The sequence below is a fragment of the Dermochelys coriacea genome, chromosome 27, assembly GCF_009764565.3.
Source record: "Dermochelys coriacea isolate rDerCor1 chromosome 27, rDerCor1.pri.v4, whole genome shotgun sequence".
Taxonomy (NCBI): Eukaryota; Metazoa; Chordata; order Testudines; family Dermochelyidae; genus Dermochelys; species Dermochelys coriacea.
In genome coordinates, this window is record NC_050094.1 from 1,345,079 (window position 1) to 1,357,782 (window position 12,704).

The 12,704-nt window shown below is 42.4% G+C and overlaps 1 protein-coding gene across 3 annotated transcripts in view; it reads right to left on the bottom strand.

Annotated features, from left to right (window-relative positions):
- MYO1D (myosin ID) overlaps nucleotides 1–12,704 on the bottom strand; it is a 397,979-nt gene that overhangs the window by 173,795 nt on the left and 211,480 nt on the right. For all 3 annotated transcript variants that reach the window (XM_043503347.1, XM_038385271.2, XM_043503348.1), the window contains exons 17-19: nucleotides 4,925–5,148; nucleotides 1,706–1,850; nucleotides 897–1,001 (exon numbers count right to left, since the gene is read on the bottom strand). In XM_043503347.1, the coding sequence (XP_043359282.1) occupies nucleotides 897–1,001; nucleotides 1,706–1,850; nucleotides 4,925–5,148 (474 nt within the window). The remainder of the gene's footprint in view (nucleotides 1–896; nucleotides 1,002–1,705; nucleotides 1,851–4,924; nucleotides 5,149–12,704) is intronic.

Here is a 12,704-nt window from a genome sequence, read left to right on the forward strand (position 1 = left end):
TAGCTCATGAAAGCTTCTGCTCTAATAAATTTGTTAGTCTCTAAGGTGCCACAAGTACTCCTTTTCTTTTTGCGAATACAGACTAACACGGCTGCTACTCTGAAACAAACTTTCAAGTTAGTTTTACAAACCTTCAACCTGACTTAAATCAACAATTTGAAATTGCCTTGATTTAAATGTCTCCACCCTGGAAAGAGACTTCCAATCAGATCAAAATCAGCTACAATTAATCCAGGCTGGTTTCATCTCCCACGTCCTAGGTGATCAGAGGTGTCCCTTAAAGTGAAGAGTTCCCTGTTACCTTGGGCTCAATATTAAGAAAACAGTGATCGAAAATACAAATGTTGATACTTGAAACATAACAAGGATAGGATGGTACCATTTCTTCAGACAAACTAAATCCCAAAGTTTTCATTTTCTTGGTCAAAATCCTTGCTAAAAGTAGCCTATATACTTGCACTATGATCTAGCCTCCCTCGTTTCACTGGTTGCTGAGTAGTGTTTTAAACCTTTAGGGATCTTACGAACACTAAGGAAAAGAATTATTACACCAAAATACATCACAAAGGAATTTAGAAAATAGTTTGTTACCCAGTGCCTGTGAGCTTTAGTGGAAAGCAAACTTCAATGACATGCCTTCTGTTTGGGCTGCTGCTTTGAACTCCACTTGATATATTACAGAAGATAAAATATCTACTCCAAACTCAATCTCCCTAAAGCAACAAATGGTCAGATGATAGGGCTGCTCAGAACTTAAATCTTTTCTCCTCATCCTTAGCATCAGAAAACTTCACTTCTGCCACAAGAAAATCAGTCTGTGGCATTTCTATTCCCAGCCTAGCTTTTGTATTTCTGTAGATTTCTCTCCTCCTCCATTAACCACTCATTCTGTTTACCTTGCGGACGTGACATGAGAAGAGCACATTCATGTACTTGTCCTTCCTCTTCAACTCATTGGCAATAAGGATGAAAGAGCCTGTGGTCTGAGGGTTATCTGGTTTCTGGAAGAGCAAACAAAGACAGGCAAATAACTTTTCTTAATTACCAAACAGAGCAATCATGCTTTGTCAGCCTAGGCCTGATGGAATGGCAAGCTCACCAAGAAGTCTGTAATACACTCCCTTATCAGGAGACTTTATCAGTCATTTCCTTGCAGTACAGAAACACAGCATCCTGAGTTTTGCATGCTTTTCTAAAGGACCTTTTAGAAACAAAGACTTAAGGGAAAAGGAAGGCTCTAATAAGCAGGAGCTACCTTTGAGGAAGACACATAAGGAGATTTCCACTACGCTCTCAGAAGCAGTTTAGCATTTTCCTCTGCCTAGTTCTTCCATTTATGCTATTTTCTAACTTCCACCCTAACGACTGCAGTTTTATTCTCATGTTGCATTTTCCATCCTATCTCTGGCCACTGGAAGAGTCAACTGACTATGTTAATTGTTATCTTGATTAACAGTGGCCCCAAGAATAACGAGAGTAAGGATTGGTATTTACAAAATTATAGTTCTTAGCATAGTAAAAGTTGGAACCTTTTTGAAATGGTTTACAGACTACTTCTTAATGGTGGAGTTGGAATGCATTTAATTTTTAGAACACACACTGTTTTCAGACTCTCCCCTCCTGATTCCCTTAGGCCTCACCAGGGAAGCTCTTCCCTGTTCATCTGCACTGACTGAAGATTGAACATTTCTATCACAGCACTCACCGATGCAATATAGTTACCCTCCCAGGCTCTTTGTAGCTCAATATCTGCTCTGTGACCCTTCAACAATTCCATGGCAGCAACCTTAGCCCTGAGCTGAGGCAGATCTTCTGGTGGGATGCTCTTGATGAGCACATTTGCTCTCCACCTGAAAAAAGAAAATCTAATCAACTCCAAAGTTTATCTGTGCCCCATAGCGAGACCAGACTAATCTAGAGCCTTACCTGATTTACACTGAGAGGGTTAGGGTAAACAGACTTTTCCAGCTGCCATTATTCAACTGAAGTCATTTTTCAAGCAACACACTTAGTGACTTCGTAAGAGATGGCATCAAAAAGTTCCATGTTTGTCGTCTCCAATTCCAGAATAAAATGTATTCCTACCTGCTAGTCCTGTAAACTTGCCTTGGCATCCAAGAAATCATGCTGGGCTGTTAGCACATCACCAATAAAAGGTTCTGCGAGCCAGATTCTTGGCTCAGCTACCCCATTTCCCTTTAATGACAGAATTGACCCAACAACTGGAAGTCAGTTAACTGTTGATGTGAAAACAGGAACACAATCTACTTCACTCTTACTATTTGTATTACAGGAACGCTCCAAAGCTTTAACTAAATTTGGGACCTGATTGGGTTAGACAGCCCCAGCACTGAAGAGTTTACAATCTAACTGGATAAGCCAAACTAGTGCAGAAAGGGAAACAGAGGCACAGAGGTGAAGTGATCTATCTAAGGTAACTTAGCAGGTCAATGGCAGAATTAGGATTAGATCCAGGTCTCCTAACTCTCTGTGCAGTGCCCTATCCACTAGGCCACACTGTCTCCCATTCTTCTGTAGCAGTATTGGCTTTACGAGGCTAACACTATTAAAAACCTTTTAGCCAAAGTCCGCTCTGACTCTGACCATATACAGGGAGCAGAGCTGTTCAATAAAGAGGCACCATTTTTACAGTCACTCTTCAAAATGCAGCCATGCTAATTTCTCTACTCTGTTGGACTAGCACCAGATGTTGATATCGCACCACTGAGTTTGAAAGCACTGATTTCTGATGCTTCTAAATACTGGGAGACAGTACTAAATATAGATTATAGATATTGTGGCAAGGCACCTCCTTCATCTCACCAGACTTAGCACTGCCCCCTCTGGCAATGGGGGGCCTGGGGTAAATCAGCCCCACCCTGGGCAGTGTTTACCTTCCTCCTTCTGTGCTCCTTCAGCTGTGTTTTCAGAGTAGGCCCCAGGGTGGCCTAAGGAGTGATTCTTAGAAAAAGAAACAGTCTTGTAAACACAAAAACAAAGAGGGATACCTTTCCCTGTCTCCTCGCTGGGTCAGGGTGTCATCCTGTTGCTTGCCAGGGGGTGTCAGTCCTTCCCCTAGCAGGCACTCAGGTTTGGTTGTTCCTCTATGGGAAGGAGCACAGCCTCTCACCCTGGAGAAGCTTATTTCCCTGCTGCCACTAGCTTGTCTCTCTCTCACCCCTTTTCTCCCCCCCCCAGAGGAGGGATTTTTAAAGGCCTCAGGCAGCCCTTAATTGGATCCAGATATCCCTGATTGACCTGAGGTAACCCCTTCTCAGCTTGTACAAAAAAGGGGCCTTTAACATTCCAGGGCTAACATATCGGACTTCCAGGACCCTCTTGCACAGATCCATGTCTTCTGTCCGGGGCCCTGCAGAGACTTCTTTACGGTGCAGGTAGTCAGGCGTAGAGCATGTTGGCGCATGCCTTCCTGCGCCGCTTCCGAGGGCTCCGATACGACCGGCAGCTCCTTTATCAGCTCCTCAGGGTTCAGCTGATCGCCTTATTTGGGATTGGGAAATCCTCCAGGGCAGATTGTCTTTAAACCATGATTTGAGGACTTCAATAGCTCAGACACAGGTGAGAGGTTTATCACAGGAGTGGGTGGGTGAGATTCTGTGGCCTGCACTGTGCAGGAGGTAAGACTAGATGATCATAATGGTCCCTTCTGACCTTAGTATCTATGAATCTATGACTCTGTCTCCATCTGAGAGGTCTTCCGCAAGACCTCTCTGAGCTGCCGGTCTTTTATCAGGACGTGCTCCGGACCTGGAAGCTGGTTTTGCCAACCAGGTCTGTGGCAGCCGCCAATGGGATAGATCTCCTTGCGGAGCCCCTGCTACACAATTCCCAACTCGGTGTACAGGTGGCAGAGTCCCTCTAGGTGCGCCAGAGGCTAGTCCTGGCAGGAGACACCAGGATCAGAGACCTCCTGGACTATGACCAGGGAAATTGCTTGGATCACCTGACACTTGCTCAGCGCATGGGGCTCTCCACGCTTCGTATTTCAGGAGATGAGGGCAGCCTTGTCACCCGCTTCTCGGGCTCACCTCGAGCAGGTCCTGCGGAAGGGTGTTCCCTGCCTACCCCCATACCCTAGGCCCTCTGGATCTTTTTAATCAAGCCCCTGTCCCATGAGCCTCCCTGGCTGCCCCACTCGTATACCTTGTGTGACCTGCAGTCGGTTTGCTTTCAAACTGCGCCACGGGCATATCTGTACACACTCGTGCTCCATACTCTCCATTTCCTCACCCTCATGTTCCGCACTGACACTAAATGGCAGGACCTAATGCCACCTGTTGAGGGTGAGGCACCCCGGTGGGTCAGCTTATATTCCACCTTGGCCCCATGGCACGCTGGGTAAGTTCCTCTCTCCACTCACATATCCAGGCAGAGTTCCTCTGGGCAGTGTCTGCTGGCTCCCTTGGCACCTTAGAGGAGCAGTGGGTGCTGTCCAGGGTTCTCTGCTCAGCGTCCCCTTCAGGTTCCCTACTTTTGACCCGCACACCCATCCTTGTTAGTTTTTCAGTTGCCCCGCTCCAACCCCCCCGTAATTATTTGAGTCCCAGGCTCAGTGGATCCTCCCCATAGGCTGGGGAAGGGTCCTTTAACCGCGGGCAGGCTTGTACCTAGCGCAGTTCACCTGTCCCCAATGTCTGTCCCTTTTACAGCATGAGGGAGACCCTGGCACACACCTATCTTGAGCTGTGTACGGGCTTGTGACCGCTCACCTCCCAGAACCCTCTTGAAGATTGTCCAGTCTGACTTTGTCACAATATACATAATATGTCTTCTACAGAATACGGTAGATCTACTATATGAAAAATATATTCACATAGGAATCAATGGCCATTGTTAATTCTTATGTTTTAGTTTGTGACCAATGATGCCTCATTTCGAATCAAATAAAGGGTCTTCCTTGTACCTGTGATAAATTGCCTGCAGTGCTTCTTCGAAACGGCGCAGCACTTTTGGAGGGCTGGGCCACTTCACATGCTTTCCATAATCCCGCATGGACCTCACACTGTGGAAGCGCCGGGTGACCTCACGGATGTAGGACTTCACTTTGTAGTGGCGGTAGTACTTAATTATTGTGAGGGCAGCCCTTGTCCTCTTATACCGAAGGCGGGCTAGTGTGCCCCTCCAGACCTAGAGGAGGAGAAGAGTTGAGATTTTTAACAATACAAAGCTGTGAAATCATTTACCTTCTAATTTACTTTCACATTCTGTTCCTACCCACTTTCTACAGCTTTTGTGCAGAAGGAAAAAAGAAAGTTAGTGATGCAGTTCTGGGAGATTCGCTTTTCTGTAAAACTCAATTTGAGTCAAAAACCTTTTTATACAGATGCTAATCCCAGAGCTGCTTCCATTCCTATGTACTTAGGGAGCAGAATTTTATCGCAGTATCAGCTAGAAATGAATAAAATAAATTGACCAAGAGATTAATTGATTTCAACCATCATCCTTCTATGGAATTAAGCAAATCTTTGTTTTGAGTTACATCCCCAAACACTTCATCCCTCATGTCCTACTGTGCCACCTCCCTGCATTACAGGACTGAAGGAAAGGGAAAGGAAGAATGACAGGACAGTAAGTATGGTGACCTCTGCTCAGCCAGATTCATCAGCACTCCCGGAATTCCCTGCTACATATATCCTAGAGTGCACCACAAAACTCCAACAAGAAGCCCTAAAAGCAGAAAATCTTGTATGCTCTCAGACTTCCTTTCAGATACACCATGCAAATAAAAAGGTAAGCCCCAGAGAGCCTGATTTCAAGGAGAGAGAAGATGGGTTAAGTAATATCTTTTAGTGGACCAACTTCTTTTGATAAAAGAGACAAGCTCTGTGTAGCCTGAAAGCTTGTCTCTCTCACTGACAGCAGTTGGTCCAATAAAATATATTGCCTCTTCCCCTTGTTGCTCTAATATCCTGGGACCAACATGGCTGCAACAACACTGTTTTCAAGTAGTCTTCCCACACCAAGTGCTGACCTGTCTGCAGTTCTGCCTCTATCAACACTAGTTTTTTTATTTCATTACTATGTATAAGAATCCACACTAGATTCTTGATTTCATTACAATGTACAAAAGAAAAAATTACCTTCACATGGGGGAAAATGCATTGCCCTAGCTGAGCAGGTAGCATTGTTCCTATCTTGTAACCAGGTCATTTTAATGCTCTCCAGCTAACATGCACATTCCTGAGAAATCAGCAAACAGCTGCCCTTTCACTTTAGTATCATCTACCAAGATGAAGGCTTATATTTTGTTTCCTCATAGGGTCACACTTGAAAGATAATGAACATCCTACCCATGAAAAGACTGCTTCACAACTCACTCAGGGCTCTGATAGAGAATTTTTTTATCGCCTGAGATGCATGCTACACAGATGCACATCAAGGATTAATTACGTAACACGATTTCTACTTACACAAGGATTAATTACGTAACACGATTTCCAGTGTGGCATTTATTTGTTGTATGAAGAGGTGTCAGAAGTTCTCTCTTGAAAGGTTTACTAAACATTTTCCTATATGTGTGAGAAGATTCTGGAGTACTGACAGAGGAAAAACAGATATACAGATGCTCTTCACTAAAGAGCTAGAATATTTAAAGAGACACTAAGGCTCACGGGGCCTAACAGGTACAATAATATTTTCTCAGAATGACCCGCTCCTCGTTTTCCCTTTTAACTCAAAGCCCTTGTGTAGTATTAAACGTCTCTAACCAATGGCTGGAACCTCAACCTTAAGAGACTAGGCTTATTCCTGAAACAGACAGTAGACTGCTCCCTTAAGTGCTAGCACATGCTGTCTCTGTAGTAATGTTCTCACCTTTAGCATGCCAAGAACTAAGGAGGAATCTGATCCCCTATGTAACATTGCCTAAGCCCGTGACTTCCAGGACAAAACAATTCTCCCACTACTTATTCCCTAGTATTTGCATTTTTTGTTAGCTGGTAACCACAACACAACACGATTGTGAGTCAATCTCCCCACCAGACATGTCCCGGGGTGAAGACAGTCCTTAGGGTACACAATGTTAGACCATTCTCTACACCTTTCTGCAGAAAATCCAGGCTTTAAACACTTGCAAACTTCAACCTTCTAAGGAAGCATTTACAGAATATGCACTATGGCCTATAGCATGGCCAGAGGGGATTATGTTCCAGGTAGCTGGAAGCATATTGTTACATATTGGCTAAGACCTTCCCTTTCATGAACCAAGCCGTTAGAAATACAATTCCTACGTTCCAAGGCTGAAAGGGACCATTGTGATTATCCAATCTGATCTCCTCTACAACAGGCCATAGAACTTCCCCCAAAATAATCTGTAGAGCAGATCTGTTAGAAAAACATTCAGTCAAAAACTGTCAGTGATGGAGAATCCACCACAACCTTTGGTACATTATTCCAATGGCTAATCACCCTATCAAAAATGTATGCCTTATTTCCAGTCTGAATTTCTCCTGCTTCAACTTCCAGCCACTTCACAATGGTCCCTTTCAGCCTTGGAACATAGGAATTGTATTTCTAACGGCTTGGTTCATGAAAGGGAAGGTCTTAGCCAATATGTAACAATATGCTTCCAGCTACCTGGAACATAATCCCCTTTGGCCATGCTATAGGCCATAGTGCCTATTCTGTAAATGCTTCCTTAGAAGGTTGAAGTTTGCAAGTGTTTAAAGCCTGGATTTTCTGCAGAAAGGTGTAGAGAATGGTCTAACATTGTGTACTCTAAGGACTGTCTTCACCCCGGGACATGTCCAGTCTGGGTCAATAATTTAATGTTATTGCTCTCTGATGGCTTCACAATGGTCTCTTTCAGCCTTGGAACATAGGAATTGTATTTCTAACGGCTTGGTTCATGAAAGGGAAGGTCTTAGCCAATTTTTTACTCTAGCCATGCTATAGGCCATAGTGCATATTCTGTAAATGCTTCCTTAGAAGGTTGAAGTTTGCAAGTGTTTAAAGCCTGGATTTTCTGCAGAAAGGTGTAGAGAATGGTCTAACATAGCTGTTTTTGAGACTGAGGCTATGTCTATACTAGCACTTTTGTCGATCAGGGGTGTGAAAAAAACACCCAGAGACACACTGACAAAAGCACTGGTGTGAACAGCACTATGTTGGCGGAACTTTCCAAAACAATTAAGCCTTAACCAGACATCTGGCATGAAAAATTTCAACCCACACTGTTAACTGAAAACAGGATCTTGTAGTGAGTCCAAGGCTGTCTCTACTATTTGTTATGTGCAGCCTAACAGTAAGTACAATAGCAACCTTGAGAATGAATTTATATAAACACTATCATAGTCAGAGACAAAAGTGCTGTTCACACCAGTGACAAAAGCACTGGTGTGAACAGCACTATGTTGTCTGGATTGAGGAGCCCATTATGACATATCTGTTCCCCATGTAGACTTATAGACTAATCAACTCACTCCTTAACCTTCTCTTTGTAAAACTAAATAGATTGAGCTCCTTGAATCAATCACTATAAGAAATGGTTTCTAATCCTTTAATCATTCTCTGGGCCCTTCTCTGAACCCTCTCCAATTTATCAACATCCTTGTGGAATTTGGACACCAGAACTGGACACAGTACTCCAGCAGTGCCAATGAGCAGCAATTGTGTCTCCCGACAACATAGTGCTGTTCACACCAGTGCTTTTGTCAGTGTGTCTCTGGGTGTTTTTTTCACACCCCTGATCGACAAAAGTGCTAGTATAGACATAGCCTCAGTCTCAAAAACAGCTATGCCATTTTGGCGGAACTTTCCAAAACAATTAAGCCTTAACCAGACATCTGGCATGAAAAATTTCAACCCACACTGTTAACTGAAAACAGGATCTTGTACTGAGACGTGTGAGGCAACTTTAACAGTCAGAGCTACCAGCCCCATCTCTAATTAACCCCCCAAATTATTCTTTTCTCTGCTTTCTCCTTTATTTGGTTTTAGTATGTAAACTCCTGGGGCTCCTTTGACATTATTTGGCTGTCTTATACCACGGTGAGCATGTAGTTAACACTTAAAACAACAATAGCCATCAGAGAGCAATAGCCATCAGAGAGCAATAACATTAAATTATTGACCCAGACTGGATCTGAACTGGTGATCTAGAGGTGGAAGACTCTATATCATTAGCAGTCTTTTGATCCATACAGTGCCTCATTCATTCATTCATTCTCTCTCTCTCTCTCTATCACACACCCACACACACACACACACTCTTATACAACACAGGAGAAAAATACATTTCAGTATCTAACCAACCATTAAAATGAGGTAAAGCATTTAGATAGAGAGGGAAAATAAGCCTTAAGGGACCACCTTGAAAATATTCTAATTTTTTCCAAGGCTGTCTCTACTATTTGTTATGTGCAGCCTAACAGTAAGTACAATAGCAACCTTGAGAATGAATTTATATAAACACTATCATAGCAGAGTAAAAATCATTAATCTAATTTTTAAAAATGTTCTTAACCCCTAGAACATAATAAAATTACTGATGATAATCTACAGACACACACTGAAGCAGAACAAAAACAAACAGTTTTAAGGTACAGCACAATCCAGTTTATTCGACTTCCAGTTAAGTGCAAGTTGGTCACATCCCAGGAGCATAAATGCAGTCTCTCTGAAATCTTTGGAAATAAGGTGGTATTGGAGAAAAGTCCTAGTGAAGCACCAATTGTCTGAGGCTTCTTTTACAGATGACGTATCATATACTGCTTCAACTCTTGCTCTTATGATGCAGCTGGAAACCTTTAATGGATCTCCCAGGTTATACCACAAAAGGGAAACTCCCAGGCTTGCCAAACTTAAAACAGGGGGCCTGGGATTGTAATTCAGACTTTCCAAGAGAATGCAGAGTAAACAGATTAGTCTAATAGAGGCTTTTTGGCAGCATGCCTTTAAGATGGACCTTATGGTAAATGAACTCCTTTGCATGGTACAGAGAGAACTGGAGTGCATATTGATCTATAAGAACCAAACCTGGAAAATAAAAGTGGATAATATAGAAAAAGCCCTTCTGACTAGATAAAATCTGGTAGACAGAAAGCTTAGTTACAAGTCAAATGTAAAGATATGAGAATCATCTCTCTGGGATTTCACATATATCTGTCACTCCAAATGATGGCACCTATAGGTTGTGAGAGAGTAAAAACAAGCACTATCTCCCCCTCAAGTCCACTCTCCAGAGCTTACCAGCCAAGATAGGGGATGTCCGGTTTAAAAAAGTGGCCAACCTATGAGAAAAAAATGCTATTTGTAAGACCCCCTGTCAATATTTTCAATGTTTATTGTAAACTTATTTATACAATATATATGTAATCTGTATTAACACAAAGCAAATGAAACAGTACTGCTATTTGACAAATTTTCTCAGCTATAGTATGAGTATATATAGCCCTAGCAAATTCAAGTGAGATCCATAGTTAACCACAATTGCTTGGAATAGTAAAATCAGATTTCTGGGGTGAAATCCTGGCCCCTCTGACACCAAAAGAACTGCCATTGACTTTGCAGGGCCAAGAGTTCACCCCAGATGTCTGAGTCAGCTTGGAACACTGCCCTGATGACCACTACTTCTATGGCTGATTCCACATCAGACTGAGAAACAGTATAAAATTGATAAAATTGACAGCTAGTTGGAAATCCATGGATCTACATAACTAAAGAGTATGAATTTAATTTGCATTTTCCTTCTGCTAATAAAGAAGAGTGGCAGAAAGCCTATTACTCAAGACATACATTTAAATCTAGACTGAACAAAGTATTAGTACATGTACAACAGAGAACAATCTTGCGCTGGCAAAGAAGGAACTAGACAACTTAATACTGAAACAGTATGTCTGTCTTTTACAAAGAACACCAGGGAATTAGAGATATAAAAATATAAAAGAAAAACTGAGCACAATTCTACTATCAACTTCCTATCTTCCTGTGTAACAAGGGAGTAGAAATTAAGAACAAACACTACTGTGCATGCTACAGAGGGATTTTACAGTGCTATTTGTGTAGGCTATAAAGGTATTTTACACAATGATATCAATTGTATTCTTGTTAGTATTCCTCATTTTTATATTAAATTCTTAAAATTAGATGGTTAGATTTTAGCTTCTCAGCCTTGAAATATGGATAAGTTAGAAAAGAGTCTTGTTTGATGTATTTATAGTTTTTATCTGTCAAATCCATGGGATGTCAAGAAAAAATTGAATGGATTGCCCTTGATGTTATATGGAGACTGCATCACTGCAGACGTTGGCTTCATAGCAAGCAGTATCACAAAGTGGCTACAAACATCAGCCTTCCTAATCTAAGTACCCAGTTGTGGCACTTCCCTGTGCTATACCCTCAGCCAACTATCAATGAAGAGCATGTCTGTCAAGGTTTCTTCCCCACTCTGAACTCTAGGGTACAGATGTGGGGACCTGCATTAAAGACCCCCTAAGCTTATTTTTACCAGCTTAGGTTAAAAACTTCCCCAAGCTACAAACTTTGCCTTGTCCTTGAACTGTATGCTGCCACCACCAAGCATTTTAAACAAAGAACAGGGAAAAAGACCACTTGGAGATGTCTTTCCCCCCAAAATATCCCCCCAAGCCCTACACCCCCTTTCCTGGGGAAGGCTTGATAAAAATCCTCACCAATTTGTACAGGTGAACACAGACCCAAACCCTTGGATTTTAGGAACAATGAAAAAATCAATCAGGTTCTTAAAAAGAATTTTAATGAAAGAAAAGGTAAAAGAATCACCTCTGTAAAATCAGGATGGTAAATACCTTACAGGGTAATCAGATTCAAAACACAGAGAATCCCTTTAGGCAAAAACCCTAAGTTACAAAAAGACACAAAAGCAGGAATATACATTCCATCCAGCACAGCTTATTTTACCAGCCATTAAACAAAAGGAAATCTAACGCATTTCTAGCTAGATTACTTACTAACTTAACAGGAGTTGTAAGGCTGCATTCCCGATCTGTTCCTGGCAAAAGCATCACACAGACAGACAAACCCTTTGTCCTCCCCCCCCCCCCCCCTCCAGATTTGAAAGTATCTTGTCCCCTCATTGGTCATTTTGGGTCAGGTGCCAGCAAGGTTACCTTAGCTTCTTAACCCTTTACAGGTGAAAGTGTTTTGCCTTTGGCCAGGAGGGATTTTATAGCACTGTATACAGAAAGGTGGTTACCCTTCCCTTTATATTTATGACAATGTCCCTGAGTCAAGTTGTCAAGACTACAAGAATTCACCCCTATATGCCATGGTAGGCAGTCTCATCACACCATACCCTCCATAAACTTAATAAGCTCAGTCTTGAAGCCAGTTAGGGTTTTTTGCCCTCACTTCTCCCCTTCAAAGGCTGTTCCAGAACTTCACTCCTCTGATGGTTAGAAACCTTTGTCTAATTCCAAGCCTCAATTTGTTGATGGCCAGTTTATAGCCATTTGTCCTTGTGTGCACATTGGCACTTAACTTAAATAACCCCTCTCCCTCCCTCGTATTTATCCTTCTGATGTATTTAGAGATCAATCAGCTGTCCCCTCAGCCTTCTTTTGGTTAGACTCAAGACAAGGTCTTTGAGTCTCCTCTCATAATGTAGGTTTTCCATTCTTTGGATCACCCTAGTAACCCTTCTCTGTACCTTAGCAGTTCTCAAACTGTGGGTTGCGACGCCGTTTTAATGGAGTCACCAAGGCTGA